At 41.2% G+C, this 27,917-nt stretch overlaps 2 protein-coding genes across 2 annotated transcripts in view; both read right to left on the bottom strand.

Moving 5' to 3' along the window:
- The window catches only part of LOC308296951 (sorbin and SH3 domain-containing protein 1-like), a 74,085-nt gene extending 64,984 nt beyond the window's left edge, over nucleotides 1-9,101 (bottom strand). Inside the window, 1 exon segment of the mRNA XM_080740309.1 lies at nucleotides 9,030-9,101. The gene's annotated coding sequence lies outside the window, so the exon portion shown is untranslated.
- Nucleotides 9,102-11,649: 2,548 nt separating this feature from the next.
- Nucleotides 11,650-27,702, bottom strand: pik3ap1 (phosphoinositide-3-kinase adaptor protein 1; the record flags this gene model as incomplete). The annotated part of the gene is made up of 17 exons (XM_080740612.1): nucleotides 27,490-27,702; nucleotides 25,856-26,281; nucleotides 25,143-25,324; nucleotides 24,597-24,744; nucleotides 24,206-24,348; nucleotides 23,832-23,955; nucleotides 21,716-21,912; nucleotides 20,745-20,925; nucleotides 20,174-20,236; nucleotides 19,844-20,074; nucleotides 19,149-19,208; nucleotides 17,394-17,587; nucleotides 17,200-17,272; nucleotides 16,829-16,972; nucleotides 16,398-16,468; nucleotides 15,447-15,550; nucleotides 11,650-11,767 (listed from the first exon to the last, which is right to left on the bottom strand). Exons 1-17 carry the CDS (start codon nucleotides 27,512-27,514, stop codon nucleotides 11,650-11,652), a joined length of 2,484 nt encoding a protein of 827 aa, XP_080596738.1. The 5' UTR covers nucleotides 27,515-27,702.
- Nucleotides 27,703-27,917: the final 215 nt, after the last annotated feature.

The raw sequence follows: 27,917 nt of genomic DNA, 5'->3' as shown, positions 1-27,917 counted from the left end.
GCAAGCTGACTGTCATATGTCTGAATTTGATTTGTCAGTATTTGAGCCTAAACCCTAACCGTAAGTGCTTGGCTGCTAGCTTAGGGTTGAGCTCCCTCCCCCAGCTGGTCTGAATGAGAAGAACTCATGGTAATTTTGAGATTATTTTGTTTATCTTCTCTAAACTATTCTGATTATAGTGTTATCAACATTGTTGCATATATATTTAATTATGCACGTTTATGTTGATTTTACTGAACTTTGAACACATCATCTGAGAAGAAACCCTGAAACATTTCTGATATTATGTTAATATCAGATAATATTGGCATTGTCATTCTCCAGACCATGCATATGTAGGTTGTATTCATTTAGCCCACTCGACCCAAAACCTGGGTTATATTGACTACAATCTTGGGTCATTTTAAACAAATAATTTGGTTATTTATTTGACCCAAATTATGGGTCAACATTCATAACCAAATTTCTTGCGTTAAAATAACCAAACCTGGCATCGGTCCCTATTTGACCCGTGAGTTGGATCAAAAATAACCCAAGTTGAGTTGTTTTTGACCCAGCAGTTTTTAGAGTGTGTACACACACACACACACACACACACACACACACACACACACACACACACACACACACACACACACACACACACACACACACACACACACACATAACTTAGCTCTTGGTGTTAAGAGCATTAGTTGATAGATTGTTAGTGATAGTACAGTATATATTATATATATTATTTTATAAAACTGTTGCTCAGTATTGCCACTGGGTACTGTTGCTTAATGTTATAATGGCAAAGGGAAATTCTCAGTATTTATGGATTTTAATTTTAACTTTGAATTATCTACAAATGGAACCAAATGGACCCTAACAGGTCCATTTGGCTCCATCTGTACACTCTTTGTACACACTTTAATGTAGGAACAAAAGGGACCCTTATGGTCTCTGAGAGTGTACAAGTAGATTCAAGAAGTCCATTTGGTTCCTTCTGTTGTCTCCCAGAGTTAAATTAACACTAAGTATTTTACAGCGCGGTTTCTGCTTGTCTTCCTTGTTTCGTGTGTGTTTGTGGAGCACGCACGTGCGCACATACACACACACACACACACACACACACACACACACACACACACACACACACACACACACACACACACACACACACACACACACACACACACACACACACCACACACACACAGTCAAAATATCTGCCAACAAGTGCATGGTTGTCCTTGTTTGCCATCAGTAGCCTGCCTGCGTACAATGCCAGAGAGAGGGGGTGACTTGAAATCCATCGCCAACTAGCCATAAATTGTCTTTTCAATGTCTTGTTTACATGCGGCCATGATCGGGGGGCTTCTTTGTGCCACAGAACCCTGAATAGGCAAAGCATAACACTTCAGGCAGCACTGTCCACTTCAGCCAATGGGAGCAGATGGAGAAGAGGGGGGAGGGACAGTGTTGCTAGGCAACCTGTTGTAACATTAACACAGAGTGAAAACAGAAACCTGGTGTCTGGCTGAAACATCCGGCCTGATCCAAACCTGCATGCTACAATAAACACAAAGATGCTTTTATTGTCAGTATATAGTTTGACTGACAGAACGGCCATGCAATTCATAACAGTATGACCAAAACAGGTGCTGATGAAAATGGATATAGGCCTAGCCTATACATTTATATTTTTTAAAGCTGAAGCACGCATAAACATTGACTTTAAGTAATCATGAACATTTTTAAAAATAGTGTTGTTGCCTTGTTACAGATTTCACCACATTCAAAGAAATGCCAATTTGATTATTATGCATGGCTGTGTTTTGATACATCTCTAGATACTAGGATATACTGTGTAAAACTAAGAGCAATATTCTATAATATTTGGTAAAGTAACTTTTGCAGCATTTGCAGCACTTTAATTGGCAAAGTAGAAGGGAAACATACAACTATAATAATAATGTAACTCAAAAGAGGTTAGTTGTGAGCTATTATTACCTAAAACTGATGGTGGTTGGTGGTTTTCAAAATGAATAGGGTCTCCTGAAAAACAAACAAAGAACGCCGCTCTCTGGGGGACAGCTGGCTTTGGCAAATCTTTGAAATTCAGTTTTGAGATTCAAACTGACTGATTCTTTCTCCCTTTCTCTCTCTCTCTCTCTCTCTCAAATCTAAGGGATGATAGGGATCCATGTAACACGATTCTGAACAAGCGTTATAAAATATTAACAGCTTCGCTGGGTGCATCCCAACAGGTACCAACCTGAAGACTATGGGTTTCTTTCTGATGTTCAAAATTCACCATTGATCTTGAACCGTGATCTTGATTTGATATTTTCTTGAAACTAAAGTAAAATGTTTTAATACTCTACATATTGTGCTTGTCTACAGTTTTTTTTTGTTTGCCATCAATGCCATGTCTGCACTCTGCAAAGTGAAATCCCATTGAGGTGCATGGAAAGAATCTGGTTTTGACTTTGTTAGCAAGACGGTAAGACCCAATAAACTGACAAAAACATCAATCCTGATTAACCATGGCCTTTAGGTCATTTTGAAAACAAATGAGACGATGTCTAACATTTATTTTTATTTTAATGCCCCTTCCTTGCACAATGCAAAAGGTCAAGGGTCTGCATTCCTTTCTGAGTGACTGCAGAATAAACAGATGACTTATAGGCCAGGGTTGACCCTCTGGGCATTGAACACATAACTATTACTAACTAACATACCTGTTTCATTTAAACATTTACAGTTCCTCTGCTCACTCACACTTCATAAACAAGTAGTCTGGTGTACATCACTCTGCTGTGCTGCCTCACTGTCTTTTGCACCACTGGTACCAATGGGAACAGGCCCAGCACTGTGTATACAATACTAGTCCTTACCCGTTCAAAGATATGAGCTCTGAAATGATGTGCAGTGTGTGGGTTATGGGATGTGCACTGTGCACACAGTATATGAGGGATGGAAAGTAACTTTAACTGGTGCTTGCATGATAATATGTAGGAGCATCAATGTAATTTTGTCCAAAAATCAGACCCCCCCCCGCCCGCCCGCCCACCCGCCTGCACACACACACGCACGCACGCACGCACGCACACACACACACACACACACACACACACACACACACACACACACACACACACACACACACACACACACACACACACACACACACACACACACACACAGAGCTGGTTAAACATGTTGCCTCATGCTAGATGCAGAATAGATATGCCTCAAGCTAGATGCAGAAGAGACACTGTGTACCGATCTGCATGATTTTTGGACAAAATCTGTTACAGGGCCAGACAACAGACTGTGACAGACACTCACTCAGACAGACAGACAGACACTCAGACAGACAGACATTTGGAAGATTATATGTTTGATATCATCGTTTTTGGGTGGAAACCTTGTATGTCCAAAACTGTTTGTTTTGTATTTATCATTTTTAGCTGGTCAGCAGGACCAGCTCTTTAAACAGATTACATTGTCCTGAGACATTCAGGGGACCTAGGGGACCTATTTGCCGATTGGCTGTCCATGTCACATGGTCACCGAGCTCATGATCCATTGGCCAGGCCCTCCAGATCTGTACTGCTGTAATGACATATTTTGTCCAGCAGGGAGCACCATTCCTTCACACTGAGGCGGTGCCTGTGGCCAGCCTGCTTGTGATAAATGAAACAGAAGAAAAGAGAGGTCTATACTTGAGTAAAAGTACAAAAGTATTGGCATCAAAGTACAAAATGTTTGTATGATTGCTTGTAGATCGGCTATCATTCTTTGATTTTCACAAGTCATTGTTGACATCATCATCCATTTAAGCTTTATAATTAGCTTCATACTAACATTAACATTATTTTTCTTCTTTCAATTCTAAACGTAGAGATTAGGTTATGAAAGGAAGGTGATTAGGTGATGAAAACTAGCAAAACTATAGCAGCCATTCACTTTAATCAACGCGATGCATCCAATGTAATTGTGATGAGGATGTCAAACAAACGTTAATCACGTCGTATTTAATTATACTTCATCTGTTACAGATGATTGTCCAAATAAACCGTACGTTATTTAAACTGTGAGCCATTTATAGACAATATGCAGTGTTGCCCTGGGCATCGTTGTAGGCTGTAGTAGGTGATGTGTCACACCATCTGCATACCATCTGCATTAACATATGAACTGAACGAGTATGCAAGTTGTCAATGATTTAACTCTATGACCATGATATGGGCTTTGGTGTGAAGTCATGAAAATATCGTACCCTACACAATTTACAAAAGCAACACAAAGTACATTCATTGATGAGCTGCTTCTTCCTGTCATCTGATCAGTGTCCACACAGTAGATTAATTCGAGTTGCATTTTAATATCAAATGAAACAGAGCAAAAACGATGTGCTGAATGAACCAATGCGAGTCTTTGAGAATTACAGTTAGTATCTTCACAAATAATGAGCACATTTCTAGAGACACGGTAACACATTCATTGTACTAAATGACAAGAAAGCATATATTTAGAACGATATGTAGCAGTGAAATACCACAAGATTTTGGAAAATGCCTACAATCAATACACTTATTTGAACACCTTGGTTACATTAAGTTCTGCATAATGCGTACTTTCTGCTTTTGGTACATTTCAATACAAATACTTTTTATACTTGTACTCAAGTAAATTTTGAATACAAGTCTTCCACTTGTATGATACTTAAGTAAAGAATGCGAGTACTTTTCCCACTACTGCCTAATAAGCATGCTAGTTTTAGTAAAATCAGACATCACAGATAGATTTATAGAGTAATAGGCTATATGGCAACTGTAAACTTAGCAGGAGTCCTCCAGGCTATGGGGGAAAGTAGCTGTTGGAAAAAGTACTCAAATGTTTTACACTTGTTTTTTTTAAAGTATCTTAAAAGTATCAATACTGCACTGTAGATGTACTCAGTTATAAGTAAAAGTCACACACACACACACACACACACACACACACACACACACACACACACACACACACACACACACACACACACACACACACACACATACACGGGGGGGGGGGGGAGTGACAAAATTCATAGATCTAGAACACAGACTTCATAGATATAGAACACAGAATATGTACAGTACAGTACAGTGAGGTACAGTATACAGTACAGTAAAGTACAGTAAGGTAATACGCAGTTATTACTGTTGTTTGAGCACGCCCGAGTTTTTTCAAAACTTTTTTTTTCCAAAAAACATTTTTTTCCAAAACTTTTTTTTTTTCAAAAAACATTTTTTTTTTTTTTTTCAAAAAACATTTTTTTTTTCATCTGACCAGCTTATATATTGACTGTGTCAATTCTTGTTGGCCTTGTATGATGAAGCAAGCAGTGCTTTACTTTGCGAAAAAATTTACAAATTTGAAACTTCTGCCCGACAGTGACAATATACTGTGTATATATACAACCACCTGTCACTCATCTGAATCAGGAGTAAGGTCTATTGTCTCTCTCTTTGACAAAACAGTTGGAATTAAAAAGTTGCAATCAACTAGCAAAGACTCCTCGGAGCTTGAAGAGAGATACACACACAGGCAGCAAACCATCAGATATCCTGTCCTGTCAATGTTTGCACACTGACTAATAGTAGGTCCCCATATATCATGTGTTAAGATAATCAGAAGGAGTAGTGTGTATGCAGCTGTGATGCAGAGATTTTGTGGGAGCAAAGATCATGTGTATTTCTGCTTTGCATCCTCATTGCTCTGAGTGAGACATACGGTATATTATATGTTTAAATATTTTGTGTTACATGTACAGTACATCTTGTTGCGACCATCATGTCGCAGTTACTATGAAAAGCTCCACAGGCTGTCTGTCAGTCAGTCAGTCACGTCACGTCTCGTCACACTTTTGCCCTACTTGTATCTCCGTAACTGTTGCCCCTATCCATGCCAGACTTTGCACACACACTTCTTGGCTGCCAAACCACAACCTCCAGCCCTCATTTCTCACATGGCCCTCTTCTAGCGCCACCATGAGGCAGATTATAGCAAAACACATTTTTGGACACTGCTCCTATAGATTTTGGCCTAAAATCACGCAAAGTGGTACACAGTATCTCTAAAGTCATGTCATCAACATGGATCTGTCCCATTTCCCATATTCCCTCCTGATTGGCTACCATTGCCTTCTAAAGTTTGTGTATGCAACCTGACGGTCGCTTATCTCCCGATGTAGGGAGTCTTACTGGTCTACTGTTGTTGTGTGACATAGATCTCTCTGAGTTCCAATAAATCATCCTCTTCCAGTTAACCAAAATGAATAATGGCGCACTTTGAGAGACTTTCTGCTGTCTAACATCACTATTGGGTTTAAGAGTAAAACTAATTATGCGAGTCATTGAAAACAGCCCCATCTAATTCTCACACACACAGGAGGAAGGTAGATTTTTTTTAGAGTCGAGTCTGCAGGAATTGAGAATCTATTAAGATCCTAAGCCACATTGTGCCATAATGGTTCTTGTGTATCGTAACCCAGTGGTGGAGTCCAGTGATCCTCAGAGTTCCTTGAAGAGAGTTTAAAAATAGTCCTTGAAATAAAGAAGTTTGAGAACCACTGTCCTCACCCTCAGGGCCGATGCATGCTCCAATTTTAGAGACAAATTTATTTGGGGGCGGGTACCACATTAATTCGGCTGTTCGGTGCTGCTGAGATTTTGTGACTTCCTGAACCGAACCAAAATAAATTCGTCTCTAAAAGTGGAGTATGCATCGGCCCTCACCCTAGTCTATCTCACCCCCCACACCCCAACCCAAACCACACTGAAATATTTTGATGGGAAATGCTTTGTCAGGAAAGAAGTGTCTTTTGGAAAGTGAACGTACAAAATATAGATTGAATAATATCATGGCAGAAGTTGGGTGTGATGGTACACAATAAAGTTAGCAGTCAGGATTTGGGGCTTCTTGGAGAAGTTGTATGTACACTACAGCAGGGGTCTTCAACAGGGGGTCCGGGACCCCTAGGGGGTCCTCAGAGTTACTACAGGGGGGCCTCCAAATCTTTGTGTGACAGGATAATTATTTTAAATGAACAACTTGAACCCTTGCATCCCTATTCTGAGGAGAACTTTAACCAAAAAATTGCAGATCTGCGCTGAGAGCTTGTAAATCGGCTATTATGGCAAATAGGTTTGGTGTAGAGGTACAAAAAAGACCAAGTACAGAGTGAAAGGTCAAATTTACCAAGTATCAAAGATTTAAGTGGATATCTGGAAAAGTGGACAGTCAAACAAGTCAATAAGAAATCTGCAACACAATTTTATACAATATGTTGTGGGGGTCCCTGCTTTATCTCCCTCTCAGCTAAGGGGTCCCTGGCCTGAAAACATGGGGGATGTGACCCCTGCACTACAGATATCAAAGACAATCCATGTTCATGTCACATGCTGCCAATTAGCGCCACAGTAGGGCCTCAGGCTGACAGGCACACACGTTTGTCAAACTGCCCCTGGAACATGAAAGTTGACATCCACACTGAGTAAACAGCCACACAGAGGACTCATAGTAAAGCACACATGAGTTATGTAACAGATGGGCGCTTGGTTGTCAGGCTCAACATCATATCATGATAGAAGTTTGTATGGCGGCAACAACAGAACCACTCTGTACAAATAAATTAAGTAACCAAATGAACCCATACTGTATAGCAGGGGTCTTCAACAGGGGGCCCGGGACCGTAGGGGGTCCTCAAAGTTTTTACAGAGGGGCCGCCAAATCTATTCAGAGGAGGACTTTAGCCAAAAATAGCAGATCTACAAAGTGAGCTTGTAGATCGGATATTTTCAGCAAAGAGGTTTGGTATAGGGAAAACAAGGGCAGATTAAGTAACAGTGAAAGGTCAAGTTTACTAAGTATTGAAAATACTCATTAACATGAATACAACATGATAGTGCGCCGTGCGGTCAAACAAGTCTATGAAACTATGAAATCTATCTAAAAGTTTAATCAGGAAAACAATTTTATACAGTATATAGTGGTGGTCCCTGCTTCATCTCTCTCTCAGCTTAGGGGTCCTTGGCTGAAAAAAACGTTGAAGACCCCTGCTGTATAGAAGGCCTACTGTATATCTATTTCTATATTGAGTGAAAAGTAGCCAAAACTGCAAACAGTTAATCCTCTGTTAACCCTCTCACCATGCCGCATAGTGTGCATTTCATTAAGCCTTCTCATACTTAAAGGCAACCTATAGCTACCGCTGCACAATCAATATCAACCAGTATGGATAGACAGGATAGTGCCTGGGTTATGTCTACTTTACATTACTGTACAATATGGACAGCTTTAGGAAACCTAAACAGACTGCATGCTGGATAAATACAGTCAATATATATATCTCAATGACAAATAAAGAGGCAGGTTTTGGATCTGTTTAGCATCCAGAACTAGCTATAATAAGCAGCACACTATTTGGCATCGCCTGGGGGGACATGAATGAATGTATTCTCCAATCTTCCTCCACCTCTGCTTTTAGAGTGCGGCACACATGGTGTGGGTCGACCTGTGTCTGTACTGCGGTAACTGTCCCACGACACACCAACTGGGAAATAGCAGATCTGCAAGATCACCACAAGTGGTGGACGCACACCTTGTGAGCTTGTAGATCTGCTATTTTACGACGGTAAATCAAGCCTATAACATGAGGTGCCGCTTCTGTCAGATTAGTAAAAAAAGAGAAGAAAAAAAAGAAAAGAAAAAACGATATCTTCTATTCCAAACTAGGCTACACATGGATTCAGATGGTGTTTTGTAGACTAGCCTCTATCACTCGGCAATAAAGTCAGTTTGCTATAGGCTGCCAATATGGAAAAGGAGGGCATAATGATGATGATATCAGAATATTTAAAGACATATTAGCCTATCTAAAATATTAAGAAGAATGTCTCATGCTTCAACGTACAGAGATAGATAGCCTATCAAAGATGGCACAGACAACACTGCCAGGATGAGGGAGAGAAAAGGAAAAACATGCTTACCTTAATGGAGTGGAAATCCAGTGTTCCCTCTAGCTGTCGCGCACACACGCAAGACTGAGGTCTGTGCGTGATAAGGGCATGCAGGAGTGCGTGTCTGGCTGCGTGAGCCACTGTGTCAGCTCTCTCTCTCTCTCTCTCTCTCTCTCTCTCTCTCTCTCTCTCTCTCTCTCTCTCTCTCTGTAGCGCGCACGGCTGCATGCACTCTGCCAAGCCTCCTGCAGCAGCACGCTCAAGTGCATTGCCAATTTATCAGTGGTGGGAAAAGTAGTAGGCTACTCACGTTTCCTACATGAGTAAAGTATCAATACTGAAATGTTTTACCGGGCCGGCATGTAGAATTACTGATACTCCGTTACAAACTAGTGGAGTAGAAATGCGCAAGTAAAGTACAAATACCTCGACATTTTACTTAGCCTACTTAAACTTACTTTACACCCCACTGCACTGCAAATTAAGCTTTTAGTCAACATGCATTCACATGCGTCTGCAGCGTCTCCCTGGTTTTGGACATTGAGAAAATATTCCTGCATTCAGTCCAGCCAGGGATAATTTAATTGTACGATTCACGAATGACCGAGCAGTCATTGTAATCATTAACATAATCCGAGCGATTGGTATGGTATGGCCTACACACGATGTGGAAATTCAGTAGTAGGCCATGAAAACAGCTCCAATGGTAGATGGATGGAACACACAACTTCTAAATGAGTCCATTATTGTCATACAAACGTAATGAGCTCCACCAAGTGGCCAACATTAACATTGCACGAGAAAGCAATCCTATTCTACCATTGAGAGAGCAGTGTGTGTGTGTGTGTGTGTGTGTGTGTGTGTGTGTGTGTGTGTGTGTGTGTGTGTGCGCGTGCGTGCGTGCGTGCGTGCGTGCGTGTGTGCAGTCCAATTGCCTACCTTGGCACAAATATTGCACAGGGGTTCGACCTTTGCAGAGGCTACTTTTCGCCCTCTTTCAATTTGCATATTGCATAAACAGCCCATTAGTGAACTGGGCCATGCAATGGCAGAACCCTGGCCCAGATTATTTTGAGACGAGACAAAAGAAAGGAAAACTTCAGAATAGCCTGGACTGCTCCTCAAGAAGGCACAAATAATAGTTCAGTTTGAAACACATAAAATGGATTGTGTCATGCCGGCTTTCTCAGTCACCATCATCAACAAAGGCTAGTGGCAAGAGAATGAACAGGTTGGGCACCTGCCTGCCTCAGCCTATGTTCACTCATGACCAGCTTCTACACAACCTTTTACAGGGGAAAGAGAACCAGCAACGTGAACAGTTTTATTTGATTGAGAATGATGATTAGTGAACAGTTTTATTTGATTGAGAATGATGATTAGGAAATAAGTTACATTGTAAGGAGCTGCTGTAATTATACAGTTATAAAGTTGTTTGTAATAAATCAATAAATAAAATATCAAATGACAGGACTGTTTAAAGTAAATAAGGTACATTATTCGGGGGATATTATATACACGTATGCAATTTTTACAAGATGAAGTAGCCTGCCCAATTCTAATGTAAATAATTACACCAGCTAGAAAAGTCAGTCCATGCAGTGAAGTTCATTTAATTCAAAATACTGTAGGACATAGTCAAAAAGGTGCAGCTTTAAAGACTTCAAGAGAATTACGTTTCACAAAATCGCCCACTATTTCCAGAAATGGGGGTTATGTACATTTGCAGGGTTTCACTTTGTTCAGTCCTTGCACAGAAGTATACATTCTAACTCCGACACACACACACACACACACACACACACACACACACACACACACACACACACACACACACACACACACACACACACACACACACACACACAGACACACACATTTAGCATTTAAAGGGATATGACAAATATGCCTTAAAACATTATAATTGTCCTCTATAACTACAATGTAAAATTAAAAACACCTTAAATATTTTATTTCTTCTAGAAATAGCAAATCTTTCACTCCTTTGGCGGAAATGCCTGTCGCAAGTTGATGTCATAAATGTCAAGTGTGATCTATCCCTATGGAATTTATGGCATGCATGTGCGAAAAACACATTTGAAATATTGATTTGATGCTCATATTAACCATAGGAAGTATTACGTTTGTTTTTATTTGGAAATGATGCACGCCATGAATTCCATAGGGATAGATTACACTTGACATTTAAGACATCATCAACTTGCGACAGCCATTTCCCCTATTGAGTGAAAGATTAGCTATTTCTAGAAGAAATAAAATATTTAAGGTGTTTTTAATTTTAGATTGTAGTTATAGAGGACAATTACAATGTTTTAAGGCATATTTGTCATATTAGCCAGGGATTACTTCATTAGATGGGTTTCATTTTGTTCAGTCCTCGTGGTAACATTCACTGAAGGACACATTCTCGCTCCCACAGGCATTCATAATCACACAAAGAAAAAAAAACACACACACACACACACACACACACACACACACACACACACACACACACAAAGTCGACTCATTTAAATTACCAGCCTGATACAGGGCCTGCCAAGGAGTTCTGGATTGCTATTTTTCACCACTACTTGTACTGTCACAGTTTACCATGGAAAATAAAACAGTAAGAGGAAACTGGGGTCAATCACCGATTTCGGCGAGGTATAGGGGGTGGCGAGGGCCCTCTGCTGCGTGCAGGTCTTTGTGGAAGTACTCGAGTGGGGCAGGTTGAGTACCGCTCATTCAGCGTGTTTTCTGGCACCCTGAGAGAAACAGAAAATATAGTGCATGGTTGATGTTATTATTTTTGGCTGGATATTTAGATTTATTATTACATTTTCACATTGTGACACTGAGGTCGTTATTGAGGCTCCACTGTTAAAATGAAGAGTATTGAATGACTTGCAATGACCTAAAAAAAAAGGCATTAGGTCAAAATAGGTTATGCACATCCATTGTGCTGTGGCGCTAGTGCGTAACAAAACAAGTTACAATATCAAAAAGAAAAGCAAATTACTGTATAATGTATCGGATTTCTGCACGGCTTTGAGTGCCGGAGGCTGCCTTTTATTGTTCAACTAAAACCAGGAGAAAAGAACAAACTCCTATTTTAACTTCCTTAAATTGTCTGCCTGTCTGCTTTAAGATTGATTTGACTGTACTGTACTACAGTCCTTGTCGCTGCCAACCCCAGCCACACTGGTGGCATTGAGAGGGTGTCAAAAAACATGAGTTTCATCATTCATTCATTGGGAGCAGTGGTGTAAAGTAACTACTGTACTGTACTTACTGTACTTTTACTCTAACTTTTACTCTAACTACATCACAGATCCAAATATTGTACTTTTACTCCACCACATTTATTTGAAAACTTTAGTTACTAGTTACTTTGCAGATATAAATTGTAATATTATAAAACATACATAAACCAATTTAGCCCTATTTTATAACTTGGCTTTTTTCAAACATGTTGTACTTTTACTTTTGGTACTTTAAGTGCATTTTGATGACAACATACTTTTACTGAAGTAAATTTTGAATTCCTGACTTTTTTTGATGATATAAGCATTTGTTAATCAAATACTCAATCATCAAAATTCCGCGTTGGTGATTCAATGTTTGGGGGTCACTTATCTAGTCAGAGACATCACGCGTAAGTCGCTCAACACCTACTATACAGGTCTATTGATATGCATACAGGCTCGTTTCTTTGTTAAAACATCCTGTTGTGACACTAAGGCGTTAGGGAGGTGTGAACTTGGGGCGTTTAGGCAGCAATGCATGTCCATTTCCATGAGAGGCGCGACCCCTGCTAAGAAAAGATATGGGGCGGCGGGGGCGCGCGGGACAAGACTAATTCAACACTGTCTGGGACCATAATGTGACAAGAAACACAAGATTTAGCATTATTTGGAGGTGTCTTTTTCTTATAAATGTTTTGCCTTTTTTAAAGCCCTTATTTGCTAGTAACAGTGGAAGAGAGACAGGAAATGTGGGGAGTGAGAAAGAGCAAAATGGTCCTGAAGGCCAATTAATCAACCAAGGAACTTTGCGACCATATTACGGTATGCACCCTAACCACTTGGCTATAGGGTTGTCCTGGTTTTAAATGGGGTTGTCCTGGTTTTAAATGTTTTAGTTATACCATTTTTTTTATGGATTTAGAAAACTGATTTTCAAAAGTCAAATATTTAATCACATGTGTTAATACATCAAAAATATACTTTAACGTAAGAATTCAACATAGTATACACCTCTGAATTCACACCATATTGTGTCGTTCTGGCACGACACACATATTAATTAGTTCCCCACAAGAGATATACAGCACACAAAAAAATGTATCACTTTGAATGGAAATGTCCTCATGTTTGATGGAATAACCCAAACAACACTTACAAGGTTGGTTTTGTGTGATGACTCAGTATCTGTATGGTTCACCTTGCTATATGAGAAACACAACCGCAGGTTTCAGTGCCCCTTTACCATGGTTTCACACTTTGGTTTCCTCAGCAGCGCATGTGCATTTCCTCTTAATCACTTCCTGTCATCTCACTCGTATAACTGCTAGGAACTTTACAGTTATATCAACTCAAAATCTATATCATTATCAATATCTACTTTCTCTTCTCAAAATATCTACTTTCACTTTTCAATATTATAAATTGGCCTACAAAACTGTAAAAGCCTTTTTGATCATAAAGTGACAATTGAATAACACTATCAAATCAAATGTCCCTTGGGACAATAATTGTATTACACTGTATTACTGTATACTGTATGCCATTAAATGGCATAGTAAACAACCTATGCTGCATTGTACCATAGAATACAGTATAGTATAGTATAGTATAGTATAGTATAGTATAGTATAGTTCGGTCAGTAAAGCACTCGCCTTTGGACCACAAGGTTCTGGGTTCAATTCCTTGAATCCGCCATCTCAGCGTGCGAGTAGCACGGCTTGGGTAGCTAAATCATACACTGATGGTAGGTGTTGCACTCTACCTGAGTAATCAATTTCACAGGGGTCTAGTGCATTGAAAAGGGAACAGACACCCTCATTCTTGGGCTTGGCTGATACTGACAATAAGCCATTTTCTGACCTACCCTTGCGGTATTGCATTGCATAGTACCATAACATTCCCAACTAGAAAGATGCAATTGGAAATTGCAAGTGTGGTTGCTGTGACGCGAGTCACACTTGCAAATTAATTCCGTCTTTCCATTTGAATATGGAGATGACTGACATCATAGATGTCTGACATCATAGACCACATGTATAGACACAGTATGTCCATATATGTGCATTCCCAGATATGGGCTTAATATTGATGACATCAGGGCAGCGCCGCCGCTACTAACACCCAACAGCCAGTTGCAAGTCAGGCACCAAAAGGTCTTGTGGCGGCCCTGCATCAGGGATCTCCATATATGGGCATAAAAGGGACAACGACTGATACATAGATCTTCATATATGGCCATTAATGTATTAGTGAATACATTTTCCCCATTGACTTTAATGGGGAAAATTCAAATGGTAAGACGGACTTCACGGCAACCACACTTGCAATTTCCAATTGCATTTTCTAGTTATCATACTGTACCCTACCATACTGTATTGAATTATATTGTATTGTATACAAACTAGAAGTTTGCGGCCCTTTGGGCCGCAAAAGTCTAGAGTTCAGAGACAAAATAGTTTTTTGAGAAAAAATAGTTTTTTGAGAAAAAATAGTTTTGTGAGAAAAAAAAATTTTTTGAGAAAAAAAAATCTTTTGAGAAAAAAAAATCTTTTGAGAAAAAAAAATTGAGAAAAAAAAATTTTTTGAAAAAAAAAAATTGAAAAAAAAAAATGGTGATGCGATGACGTGGTGTATACGGATGTTACTGCGATTGAGGTGAAAGAGAAAAGTGGAAAGTTGTGAGCTAACTATGGTCGTCATTGCAGGATTGCAAAGGGAGTCCTCCTGTGTCTTGCTGGAGTTAGTTTGTTTGCTGGAGTTGTTTAATTTTGAGTTGTTTTGTGTACTCCTGTGTGTTCTTGCAGCTGAGTTGTTTTGCGCAAATCTTTCTGGTGTGGATCAGCTGGCTCTGAGATTCAGTGGGCTGGCCGTGGGCTGTGGGCTGTGGGCTGGGTGGAGCGTAACCGTGACAACAGCTGCTTGCCTGCTTGCAGGCCGGTGTAGGGTTACAGATCCATGGGCTGGGAGGATGCTTGCCTGCTTGCAGGCCGGTGTAGGGTTACAGATCCATGGGCTGGGAGGACGTTATAGCCAATTGGAGTGCTGCATTTGGTCCTGTCTACCTATCTACCAAATACTGCTGGCTGCAGTTCTAAAATGTATGTTAGGATGTAATCAAACGAGCACATTCAATAGCTCTCATAATTCAATTAAGACTCAGGAGTTTACAGCGTACTGTAAAATCGGACCCAAACTGACCTTTCTGGGATTCGAGGGGGGATCCTGGGAGGGGGGATGAGGGGTGGAACATCACTAGTAGGTCGTGGGGGTCGTGTCGGAGTAGGAACACTGTCTAATGCATCCTTTAAATAACATAAAACATCACTGTTAGGATTCACACAAAGAACAATTTAAAAACAAACCCCTCAACAGTACATTAATGTTCACTCATCGACTCCACAAGGCTGTTAAAAACAACATTTGTAAAACAATTATCTGGTGCACAATTATGTAGAGGCATTTCTATCCAAAACAACATACCAGCATGCACGCACGCACCACACTCACGCACACAGTCTGGAATAGTTCACTGAGCTATTCACAATTTAAGCTGTATGACAGAGGGTTTTCGCGATGATATAAATAATTGTCATTTTACAGTTAGTCTCGTAATAGATCTAGGACTTGAAGAGCCTCAATGGTTAAAGGGTCTAAAATTCGGTCTCACCTCAACCACAGTAGCGACATGAGAATATATCTTGTAGCAATTTCGACAGCTTAGGAAACTTCAAAAAGTACACTCACTACACAGCAACATTACAAAACTGTCTCGTTGCATACCGCTCTGGGACACATCTGATTCACCGGAGGCGGGTTGAAGCAAATTATGGAAATACCAAAATGTACAATTTCTGCTTGCGCTGTAATCCTGAGGATTAATGCTTTTAACCCATCTGGATCATTCACTGAAGGCAATGACATGCAGTGTAAGGAGATACTGTACATTATCCAAGTCCCTCAGTACTACTTAAACTTGGTCGCGCGCTGTGCACCAAAAATAGCTGATCTACAAGCTCTACAAGCTTCACAGCGCAATGTGTTGTGGGCTTGTAGACTGGCTATTATTGGTGCAAAACACCGTTGTGAAACCAAGAATAAATCGCCCATAATCCTGTCCGGACAAGGTTTTAAGCACTGATAATGGCTCACCTCAAACTCAGGCTCAGTGCCACTGCTATAGCTCATGGTGCTGTGTGTGCTGAGTCTGTTACTCTCTGTACCTGCGCAAAGACATGGGAGAGAAAAGGAACATGTGATGTCGGATGTTTTTTTTCCCTTTACACTTTACTTGTGGTAAAGAGAACTAGGACGGTCTAAGACCACTTGCACTTGAACACAGCTTAAACAGAGTGAATGGGAGTGAGGGAACTGCTGGAAAATTTGGCATCTGATTATTGGACTATTGTATGTTACTAATTAATATTGATTAAGCACAGGATTGTTTTCCATTAGTGTTATCCCTTGGGATCATCATGGGGTCAGGCATTGACAGGATGTTGACATGGTATTTTCAAATGTCTCGAAGCAACAAATGGAGCATCTACACCATTTATAGATACATAGATTGGCATTGGACTCACTGGACGTGCTGGAGGTGCTCCCTGTCTTCCAGGTGCCCCTCTGGATGGGACGGGTCACTGCAGGGGGAGGGGCCCGAGGGGTGGAATCGTACACGCCAGTGTCAAACTGGTAATTCTTTGGGAGCGGACCCGTTATCTCATAGTCTCATAGAGGGAAAGAAAGATTGACTATTAGCATCAGTATGTGACACCTCTTTAGGTGAGACCACAGCACAGCACAACTGTTTACAAAGTGTTCATTTACTTTCAGGACCCTTACAGGTCCACTTGGGTAAATTCTACACTTTCGGAATGAAAGAAAAACCCTGAGGATTGTACTGTGTAAGCACCATTGTGTGTGATGCTAAAATACAACATGAAAACAGCCTCACCAGCATCCTTTCCAGACCTCTCCTTCTCTTTGTGACGCCTCATGATGCTGTCTCGTAAACTCTTGAGATTTTCCTAAAGGACAAAGAGATTGTATGGTCTTTAAAGTCAATTATCAGCCACTAAACAGCCACTGAGAGAACACGGCTGTTTTTTTTTTGTGTGTGTTTTTTCTTTTTAAACATGTTTGAGTTACCTGCTGATAGCGTAAGGAGTTGGATCTCCGTTCATGGTCAAACTGCCAGGACTTGAACTCCTGGACAGCCTCCTCCACAGTAATTATCCCAACCTTCACCTTCTCCTGCAGGGCTATGAGCTGTCTCTGTCCTGGGGTCTTCATGCCACCATAAGGGTCATACACTGGAGAGCTGGGTCGCCTACCAGATCTCACTGAAAGTATGGAATTGAGCCTAGTTAGACATCATCCGAGATCTCTGCCTTGTGTACTTTCCATAAATTAGCCTTTAAATATTTTTTATTCCAACTCCTCACATGCAAGTATGTATATGCAGTTAGGGGTGCGACGTTTCAGTCAGCCCACAGTTCGGTTCGAACCTCGGTTTTTGGCTCACGGTTTCGGTTTGGTTTTGGTACAGTAAAAAAAAAAAATATATATATATATATATATGTTACAGTATGTTTGGGTAACTCAGGACGTTCATTGTAAGAGCGCTTGTTTTCCACCAGATGGCGACGACAGCCACTGCTCTGCCATTCACTAGTGAAGGCGCTGACGTCACTCGTTTGCGACTCTCTTTCTTTATTTACTAGCCTAGCCTAGCCTAGCCTAACCTAGCCTAGCCTAGCCTAGCCTAGCCTAGCCTAGCTTAGCCATTAGCTCCATTGTAGTCACTTGGACAGGGCGTTTATCGTGGGCTTGCCCAGGCCTTACGGCCTGGGCATAAATATAACGATTGCATTCACCACGGCTTCGTAACTCGCGCGGCGCTCCGCCGGCCGCGCGGCCCTGGCCCGCTCTTCGCGGCCACTCGCGCCTGCGGCGCTCGGGGGGCGAAGAGCAGGACCAAGGTCCGCTGGCCTTCGCGCCGCTTGCAATGTCGTGGACAATCGAGCGGCTCCGCCTGGAGGACGACGTTGTGGCGAGCGCTTGCTCCGCCCCGTGCGGCACCACGAGTGCTCCGTTTCTCGACCGTCCTGTTTCTCTAACAAACCGTGACATATATATATATATATATATACACTTTCCAACGTCCCATCGTGCATTGCGCAGAAGGAGTGCGGCAGTTCCGGCGCCGCAGCCAAGAGTGATCTACAAGCTCACAACAGTTGCATCTGCGACGCAACGTGAGCTTGTATGTCTGCTGTTCTCCGGAAGTGTCCCACAAATAATTCTACAGTAAATTCTCACGGAAACAGGTACTTGTAGATATATTTGAAAATATTTCCAAAATGTTCAGTTTATTTTAAAGATGGGGTGCCATGATTTGTTTCCCCCCTAAAACATGATAATCAGGTATTTTGATTATACTAGGAGGAAGATTTTCTCCAGTGTTGCCGTGGTCTTGGGTCGCGCGCCCCCGACGACCCATATCTTTTCTGGACTGGGGTCTCGCACCCCCCCAAGTTCACACCTAAACAACTGTTTTAACAAAGAAACGAGCCTATATGCATATCAATAGACCTGTATAGTAGGTGTTGAGCGGCGTTCGCGACCCCCCAAACATAGAATCACCACTGCACCACTGATTTTCTCCAAAAAAGTGTACAGAAAGAGTTAAAATTATGTTTTTAACTGGCCACACCCAAAAAAAGAATTCATTTGGTATGGGCTGTTCGTTTCGGGACAGGGCCATTTGGTTCGGTACACCGGTTCGGTTCAGTATTGTTGCACCCCTAATATACACAAACACTGCAATATTGTTATTGTGATGTGAAGATGATCTTTGAAAAAAGCATGAATCTAAAGTCTATAGACTGTACAGTACTGCACCTGCAAATGATCCTCCTTCCACTTGGGGTGCAATCTCGGCGGTGGATCTTCCGGGGAACACTGCCAAAATAACACCCAGATAAGTCAGTTTGTGTGGTGCACCTTCAGACACTACAGGGTTCCCACACATTTCTACCAATTAATTTCCAAAACCTTTCCAAAACTTTTCCAGAATATTTAACCCAATTTCCAGGACTATATAACAATAATTCAGCTCAATAACAGGTCGCTTACTTTGCGCAATGCCCAAAGACAGGTAGTGTATGCCAGTGGTTCTCAACCTTTTCAGGCCGTGACCCCCAAAATAATCATGTTTTAACTGGGGACCCTCGACCCTGACAAGCACTAAGAGCTGCTATTTAATGCTATTTAATGCCTCTAATATTTGACAATTTGGCCCATGTTTAATTTGTCATTTCAGAGGTATTAACAAAATCAATAACCAAAGACAATGCATAGCTATTTTTTCCAGGACTTTCCAGGACCCTAGATAAATTCCAAAACTTTTCCAGTACTGGAAGAATATTTTTCTAATTTCAAAATATGTTTCTAATTTCAAATATATTGTTCTAATTTCAAATATATTTTTCTAATTTCAAAATATTTCCAGGAATTTCATGACCGTGGGAACCCTGCTAATAACTGATAACTTTGCAGACAGAACACTTTGAAAGCCATTAGAAAAAGTACAATACCACTGGTGATATATGGCCCCTCCACTCGCTCAGAAAACTGAGGTCTGGGAATCGGGGCTGGTGGACGGTTCAAAATGTCTTGAATAAACCCTGCGGTTCCATCCACAGAATCATAGATGTCCTCTGGGTTCAAGTTGTACGGGTCTTCCTCTTCGTCTTCCTCAGGATTCTCTTCGTCCTTCTCCTCGGCGGCTAGGCGCTCCTCATCGTCTAGGGGCATGCCTGGGTTAGCTTTAATAGTGGACACAAGACAGCCGAGTTGCCTGGTTGGCACCATTGTCTGGAGCGCTAACTGTGTTTTATTTTTGGGAATGTGGAGGTCAAACGTACCTTGGAAGAACTTCCTCAGCACCGCCTCCTCGGAGTTGTCTCCTGCACTGTTCATCGCCTCGTCTGGGGACGACACAACAGATGTGTCATCATCACTGTCATGATTAGGGCTGGATGTATTGATTATTTTAGCAATTATTCTCTGGATTACGTTTTCGATTAATCGATTTGTATAATCAAGAAGCTTTTTGGGGGGGATAATGTTTCAAATGTTTACGTATCAATAAATTTGACTAAATTGATTTGTCTGATTAACCACATAAGACCTATTTTTTACTTTGTGGTACAATAGTGTTTGTACGACAAAATAATTGTGAAAATAGTCGATCTTGTGAGCTTGCAGATTGGCTATTTTATTATCTTTGAAAACTCCATTAACCCGTATTCATGATACCTCATTCTTTCTTAACTATTACTGTACCTCCATCACCATTACACCACCATCATCATCATCATTATATCCACAACTTCTACCACAACTTAAACATTGTTACCATGACATCAACACCACCACCACCATCATCATCATCATCATCTTCAATGAAATACAAAAGCTTTAAGTAGATCTTACATAGGTCCTCTGCACGTTCTGGGTCTATCCCCACCATGGACTCGTAGATGTCCTCAGAGCAGCTTGAGTGCATCTTGACGACGTCTTCAGACGCCGCTCTCATCATGTCTTCATACACCTCGTCGCCTTCCTCCTCTGGGTTGGAAACTTTTAAGTGAGTCTTGACCATGTCTGCTGTCTCCTATATTGTTGTTAAAGACACAGGCAAGTACTGTACAGTGACTTGACACCAGGGGTCATCATCACCATGCCAGCTTGTGATGGACATTTTCATCTATATTTTATTTTTGCCACAGACTGGGATTTCAATAATTGGGTCTTAGTGCCTCCATCGCACATTACATGAGCAAGCTCCATTTAGGTGCAACGACGCTGGTGCGTGTCATATGGTTTTTCTAGAGATTGCTGGCTTTTCAGAGGACAGTTGAGGTCAGGAGGAGATCAAGTTCTACCAGTTCTACCGTACCAATCCAAAACTATTGTATTGAATTGCATTGTGGTGGTAGCTGATTTCTTTCCATTATCTTGATGAGAAATCTTCTATCATGATGAGAAAGTTTTAGACCTAGTCATAGCTATGATGTAAGATATGTGGAACAATGGAAATAGAAACTTCATGTACTGTACATGATGAGTACATGACGTACATGACTAGTGATTAGATAAAAAGGGCATGCCAGGATTTAAAGGAATGCTTTGTATTTTTATGTGTAGCTCCTGACATATAACAATAAAACCAGACAACATTAACCTAATACCGAATGCATTGATGCACTGAGCAATTACAAATCTATTAACCACTTACAGTAAGCTCTATTTTATACTTCAATTTCAGTGAAAAAAGCGGATCTACAACCTCACAACACGCTGCGACGTGCTGTGAACCGACATGAACCGATTACCAATGGATCGTTTCGGTGTACTTATTGTCGATCATCGTTTATGTTCTGTCGCACCCCTACTGTACTTACAACAAAGTCATCCATGAACTGTCGGAGGTCCAGGAAGCCGCTCCTCTGGGCCAGCGTGTTGGGGTACTCTCCATACTTGTTCATCACACTGTAGGCCTGCAGGGCCCCGGGACACTGCAGCAGGACCGTGCTCAGCTTCTTCAGGCCGAACCTGGCAGCAAAGTGGAGCAGGGTGGGAAGCTCCAGGTTCTGCTGGTCTGAGGGGCAAGAAGAGGCCTGTCATATATTCCATATCCTCACTAGTGTCCGCTGGAAACCAACCTTGTATGTCCAAAACGGTTACTTTTCAGGATATTTAAAAAATTGTTCCAATGTAGTTATTTAGTCACAAGTTGTTGTTGCGACTGTAGCATGAAACCTTGCAGCTCATGTCTGTCCGTCTGTCTGTCTGTCTGTCTGTCTGTCTGTCTGTCTGTCTGTCTGTCTGTCTGTCTGTCTGTCTGTCTGTCTGTCTGTCACACCTCATCCTCCATATATGGCCAAGACACTTGCAAATTGACGTCTGACATCATACTGTAGATGTCTGACGTCATAGACCACATGAGACAATATGTCCATATATGGGCATTCCCAGATGATGCCTTAGGGAAACCACACTGATACAATCCCTTTTATGCCCATATATGGAGATCCCTGATGTCATCAACATTAAGCCCATATCTGGGAATGCCCATACAGTATATGGACATATTGTGTCAGTCTCATGATAACCAGTGTGCCAGCGCTCGCCCAGCAGTCTGCCGTCACCCAGGCGGATGCATGCACGCGCCCATGCTTCTCGCCCTTAGGGCGTCTTACTAGTTAATACTTTACTTACAAGCTGGCACGTGGCACTCATTTACACAAAAAAAGATTTGAAATATGGAGACACAAGGCTTCTGCCCGACAGTGACTAATGATCTAAATATAAATCCAGGAATCTCTTTGTGTCTGTCTGTCTGTCTGTCTGTCTGTCTGTCTGTCTGTCTGTCTGTCTGTCTGTGTCCACTTTGTGCCCATATGGAGATCCCCAAACTCCTCCTACTGTAGGCCTACATGACTGACGTAATAGACTGGCTTCCAAGTACTCTGACAACAGCTACTGCACTAGTATGACTAACTTGACTACATTGTATGTTGATTCACAGAAACCCTTTTGCTGATCTCATCATACAAGCACTGTCCATTCACTGCAGAAGTGGAACAAACAATGCAGTCTACTTCAGCATTTCCACTGGTCATGCACATTCAGCAATAATATTCTAGGTCTCCGTGGAAAATGAAATACTTATCAGATTTTACCTTATGGTGCAATAAAGTAACGAACATAAGTTTACAAAGGGTGGAATTTGGGGGTAAAGGAAATTTGGTTACTTGTTATCCAAGTTATGTTGTAGAATCGCATTTCTGTCAGACAGAAACCTTGTGTCTCCATTTTTCATCTTTTTATGTTATTTTGTAAATTAACACCTTACTTTGTTGAACAAGAACGCGCAATCTGTCATACTTCGACACGCTTGTGGCTTGTAGATCTGTTATTGTAATTTTCAGTCACTATTTATGAAAGGTTTCGGTAGTGAAAGTGAAAGGGGTTCATTCTGTCTGCGGGTTTAACTATTATTGAAAAGTATTAAGAAAAGCTTGTGAATAATAACAACACTGGATCCGTCGCAGCACAGGTTCTTTGAAAAGTAACAGTTTTGGACTTTTTCTACTAGCATTCTAATTCCATGGCCTCACACTGTTGTTTGACACTACATCTGACATGTGTAAGTCATTCGAAGAAGTGGGTCTGCTAAATGCCAAACCTTTGTCTAAATTTGGGTGGTCATGGCTCAGAAGTACACAAATCAGCCATGGAAAAAAAACAGATATAAATGCTAATATACACAGTCTGCAGTCGCACGCACACGCACACGCGGACACGCACGCGCGCACACACACACACACACACACACACACACACACACACACACACACACACACACACACACACACACACACACACACACACACACACACACACACACACGGAATGGCACACTCGCAGAGCACTTCCCAGCACTCTCACCCTACATGATCTCTGAGAAACAATAACTCTACATCAACATTATAATCAGCTCATAAATATACTTACATGCTGCTTCTTTGATCTGTCTGATTCCAAACAGATGAAGGCCAGTTGCAGGCATTCTAGATTTTAACGAGTCAGTCAGCATGTCATCCAGTGACTGTGTTACATTGGATGTGATGTTGAACGCCTGAAAATACACAAATCATGAGTCGGCATAAAACATGTTTACGCAGCGTTCTCTGTTCTTTAACACACAGACATCATTGCTTTGGCAAATAAGTCGGACTCATGCGTTTTACATTTAATGTAGGGTGAAAGAAAATAAGCCGTTGCTGAGAAGCAGTAATTTATCAAATGTAGCCATTCAGTTACATTACATTAACAATAACAAGTTATTGTTATGTTATTATCGTTATGTTATTATCATACTCTCTCACCTGGCGTAAGAATTCAATGGGGTTGGTGGCGTTTTGGAGATAGAAATTGACTTGTTCCATGTTTGTATAGTAGGTGACAGGTGACAAGGCCTCAGAAGCCTGGTCAGTGTGTATGGTCAGTAATACCTCTCCAACTGGCATATCTGAGATGAAGAGAAAATATGTTAAAATACTAAATTTGAACAAATGTGCGTATTTGTCGATTATCTTTCTGTTATCAACTGTTCTGTTGATAACTGTTGTTATCAGTACTTCCACCCCCACTGCTTCAATTAGGGCGCAACACCAATTACAGCACAAGTTACCCAGTGAGCGTAACTGTTGTTATCAACAGAAAGTTATCTTTCTTTTGTCAGCTTTTCACTTTTTGGTCTGATCAAAGAGTCTTTACCTGGTGCAGCAACGCTTATGGTATATTCATTCTCCAGCGTCCCCGGGACTCGTTTTGCAGCCGCATTTTCAGACGACGAAAACTCCACTTCGATGTTTGAATGAGCATCCACTTTATTCTTTAAGATGATGAAAATAGTTACCGGATCCTTAATGAAAAAGAGACACTCATGAATTATTACTGCTATCAGGCACTTTCTTAAGCTCATATTCATTCCGGCCTCCATATACATTTTCTGGATATTATCTACATATAAAGGACTTCGATCTACAGTACATATAATACTTATAGTCTAGTATAGACATCACAGTCTCATTAAATCTGACCCTGTCACCTTTGTCAGCTATTTATAATTTACGTACACATAAACATTATTTCCAAAGCTAGGTTATCTCTTTAATGTCTTTACACAGATAGAAAGGGGTGACTATTACATTTGAGTAACAGCACAGTGTTAGATGATATCTTCATGGGGTATAGCAGTTCTTTGACTAATCTGCTATGAACCTTATCTTTAATGTTATCATTACGCTGCAACAAACTTACCCCACACGGAACTCTGTTTGGCTGAACTGTGAGACAGGTGAGGACAGTCTCTCTTGTTCCTACTGACTCTGTTTGCACTGTTTGCACTGTTTCTTCAGCTACAGGACTCGGAGTCAAAGTGGCTGGTGTGACCTGAGGTTCGGCACTATCGGCTGTTGCTTGAACATCACTATGTTGTCTGCCTTTGAACACAAACAAGTTGAATCAAACGAATGAACTGTGAGATTCCAGGCAGGGTTTTTGTTTTACTGTAATCTTTAGTTAACAAAGGAGGGTTTGCTAAGCATGCATTTTCATGAATGTATTTTATGACCCCTGGTTTCTACTGCTGGCCACTGAGCACATCATTACTCGTTCAGTTTCTCTGCCCCCAAACGTTGTGGGTTCCTTTATGGGGGTCTAAATTGATCCATACAAGTCTGTAACTCATACAAATAACTATACAAATGGAACCAAATGGACCTGCTAGGGTCCATTTGGTTCCATTTGTATACTGTCAGAGTTAAGGGGAGACCTTGAAATGTAAAAGTTTGGGAAACACTGTTCTAGTCCTTTGTAGAGTAAGTACAAATTTAGGATGAAATGGGAGGTTTTTAAAGGCAAATTAAAACAATAAAGAGGGACCACTCCACACATAATTCACACGTCATTAACATAAGCTGTACACTGATTGCTACAGTATAACTGGAACCATAAAATGGCCGGCCACATACTGTCGGCTATGGACTCCAGAATGGTGGAGATGTAGACGGCAGGCTCTTCTTCAGTGTGGAGTTTTCTCCAGCTCGACCAGTGTTCAAAGCCCAGAGGGAGGACGTCTTCCTCTGACACGCCACATAGCAGCACCACCACTCTGTATGGAGGGTGAAGAAGTCTTTCTAGTGAGTCCCACAGCGCGGGGTCATTAAGGAGGTCCAGGAAGGCGGCAGTCAGCAGCAGCACAATGCATTTGCTGCTCTGGAAGGACTCAAAGTTGTATCCATGCAGCTGATCTGCCAGGCTCACCGCATACATCAGTATAGACCTTTTGGGGAACTTGCGGGAGGATTTCAAGATCTTCTGCAAATACGTGGCCCATTCCTGTGCCTCAGCTGTGTGAAGAATTAACAGCTCACACCTCGCGGGAGATCCAGACTTGTCTGAAAGACAGAAAATTATTTGTTTGATCAAAGTCTTACACTATTATGTTTACTATTACTGTTACTACTTGTATTTGCCTGAATCTCTCCCTCTCTCTCTCTCTCTCTCCATTGCTCCCTCTCTTTCTGTCCCCCTGACACGGTCGAGGCAGTCGGCCAGCCACCCTAAAGCCTGGGTCTGCATGACGTTTCCTCCAGTTAAGAGGGGGTTTTTCGTTGCCACTGTTGCAAAATTGCTTGCTCATGCAGGGTGGGGTCTCTGCTCTGTAGCCCATGTAAAGTGTCTTGAGATAACTTTTTATGATTTGACACTTTAATGAAATTGAATTGAATAGAATTGCTTAGTAGTGCATTGTCGTATGACGATGAATGATGTATGAATTAAACATGCACACCAACAACGATCAGACTAGAGCTCGTCTTCCGATGTAAAACGATAGGACTGGAAACTGTAACTCATTAGTTCCCCTTAAACATGCTCAAATTCACCAAGTACATCTAATCCAAAAATCTGTCAACAGCCCTAACATAAAACTAATGATGTGGTGTTATGCGTTACTTTCCAAATCACAGACAGTAATGTTTGTTGTGGAAAGGCTCCACAAAGTACCAGCTGTCCAGCCAGAGCCATGGAATGTCAAGGTGACTGTGGTTAAAGAATGAATGGCCGATCTGTTTGATATCTCAGCGTAGAACCAATAAGGAGTTGAGCAAACATTGCACTGTGTCAACATTGGTCAGAGTAATTTTGTTTGACTCATTACAGTGTTTAATCAGGTAAAGTTCACCCCTATATATCCCAACCAGAGAAGAAACCGTGCATGTGTATTTCACCTTCATCATCGTTCATCTGTTTTTTTTTAAACCAAAAAAATGCTCCGCTGTGAATGTAGATTTGGGTGAATTACAACATATTAGCCACATTAATTATTCTATACACAGGACGGGGGAAAATGCTTACTTCCTCATTTCCGAGGTAAAGTACAGTAGTTTATTGATGAATTGAAACTGAAATACAGTAAAATGAAACCATCTATTTGCAGTAAGATATGGCTTTTCAAAGAGAAAGAAAGCATTCCATAGTAATTCATATTACTCATTCATCATTATTTAAACCTCATAGTGCCATGTCAATTTAATAAAGAAAGTCCTGTGCCTTTACCTCTATAAGCTCAATGAAATAAACAAGAATAAATGCTATGTTTTACCTGAGCTTGAGACGGTGTCTTCCATGGCTGTGAAGTCTATGGGGACCAACAGAACACAACATCTGGTCAAGTATCCTCTTTTTGTTCCTGGCGTTTAAAGAACAGAGTTTTCTCTTGAATTCAAGCTCATGTTCTATGCTTTAGGGAGCCTTCAACAATGAACGCTTTGCTCTGTAATAATAATAGCAACGGTTAGTTTCCTGATTTTGGTTGACAGCATCACTTCCTGAAACAGCTGAAGTAAAGAGACAACCCGGCTCCGGCTCACAGAGAGAGAAGTCACCACGATATGCAATGTCTTGACGCTGTTACGCTGACCGTCCTCACAGAGATGCTTCCTCATGCCTCCAGAGCTCAAGGCTCATTCATTCCTACTGTAAAACAACTGCCACTGTCAACCATTAACTTTACTGTATAGTGCACATTTT

Source organism: Nannobrachium achirus (genome assembly GCF_963921795.1).
Source record: "Nannobrachium achirus genome assembly, chromosome: 13".
NCBI classification, from domain to species: domain Eukaryota; kingdom Metazoa; phylum Chordata; class Actinopteri; order Myctophiformes; family Myctophidae; genus Nannobrachium; species Nannobrachium achirus.
This window is presented reverse-complemented; position numbering and strand designations above follow the sequence as displayed.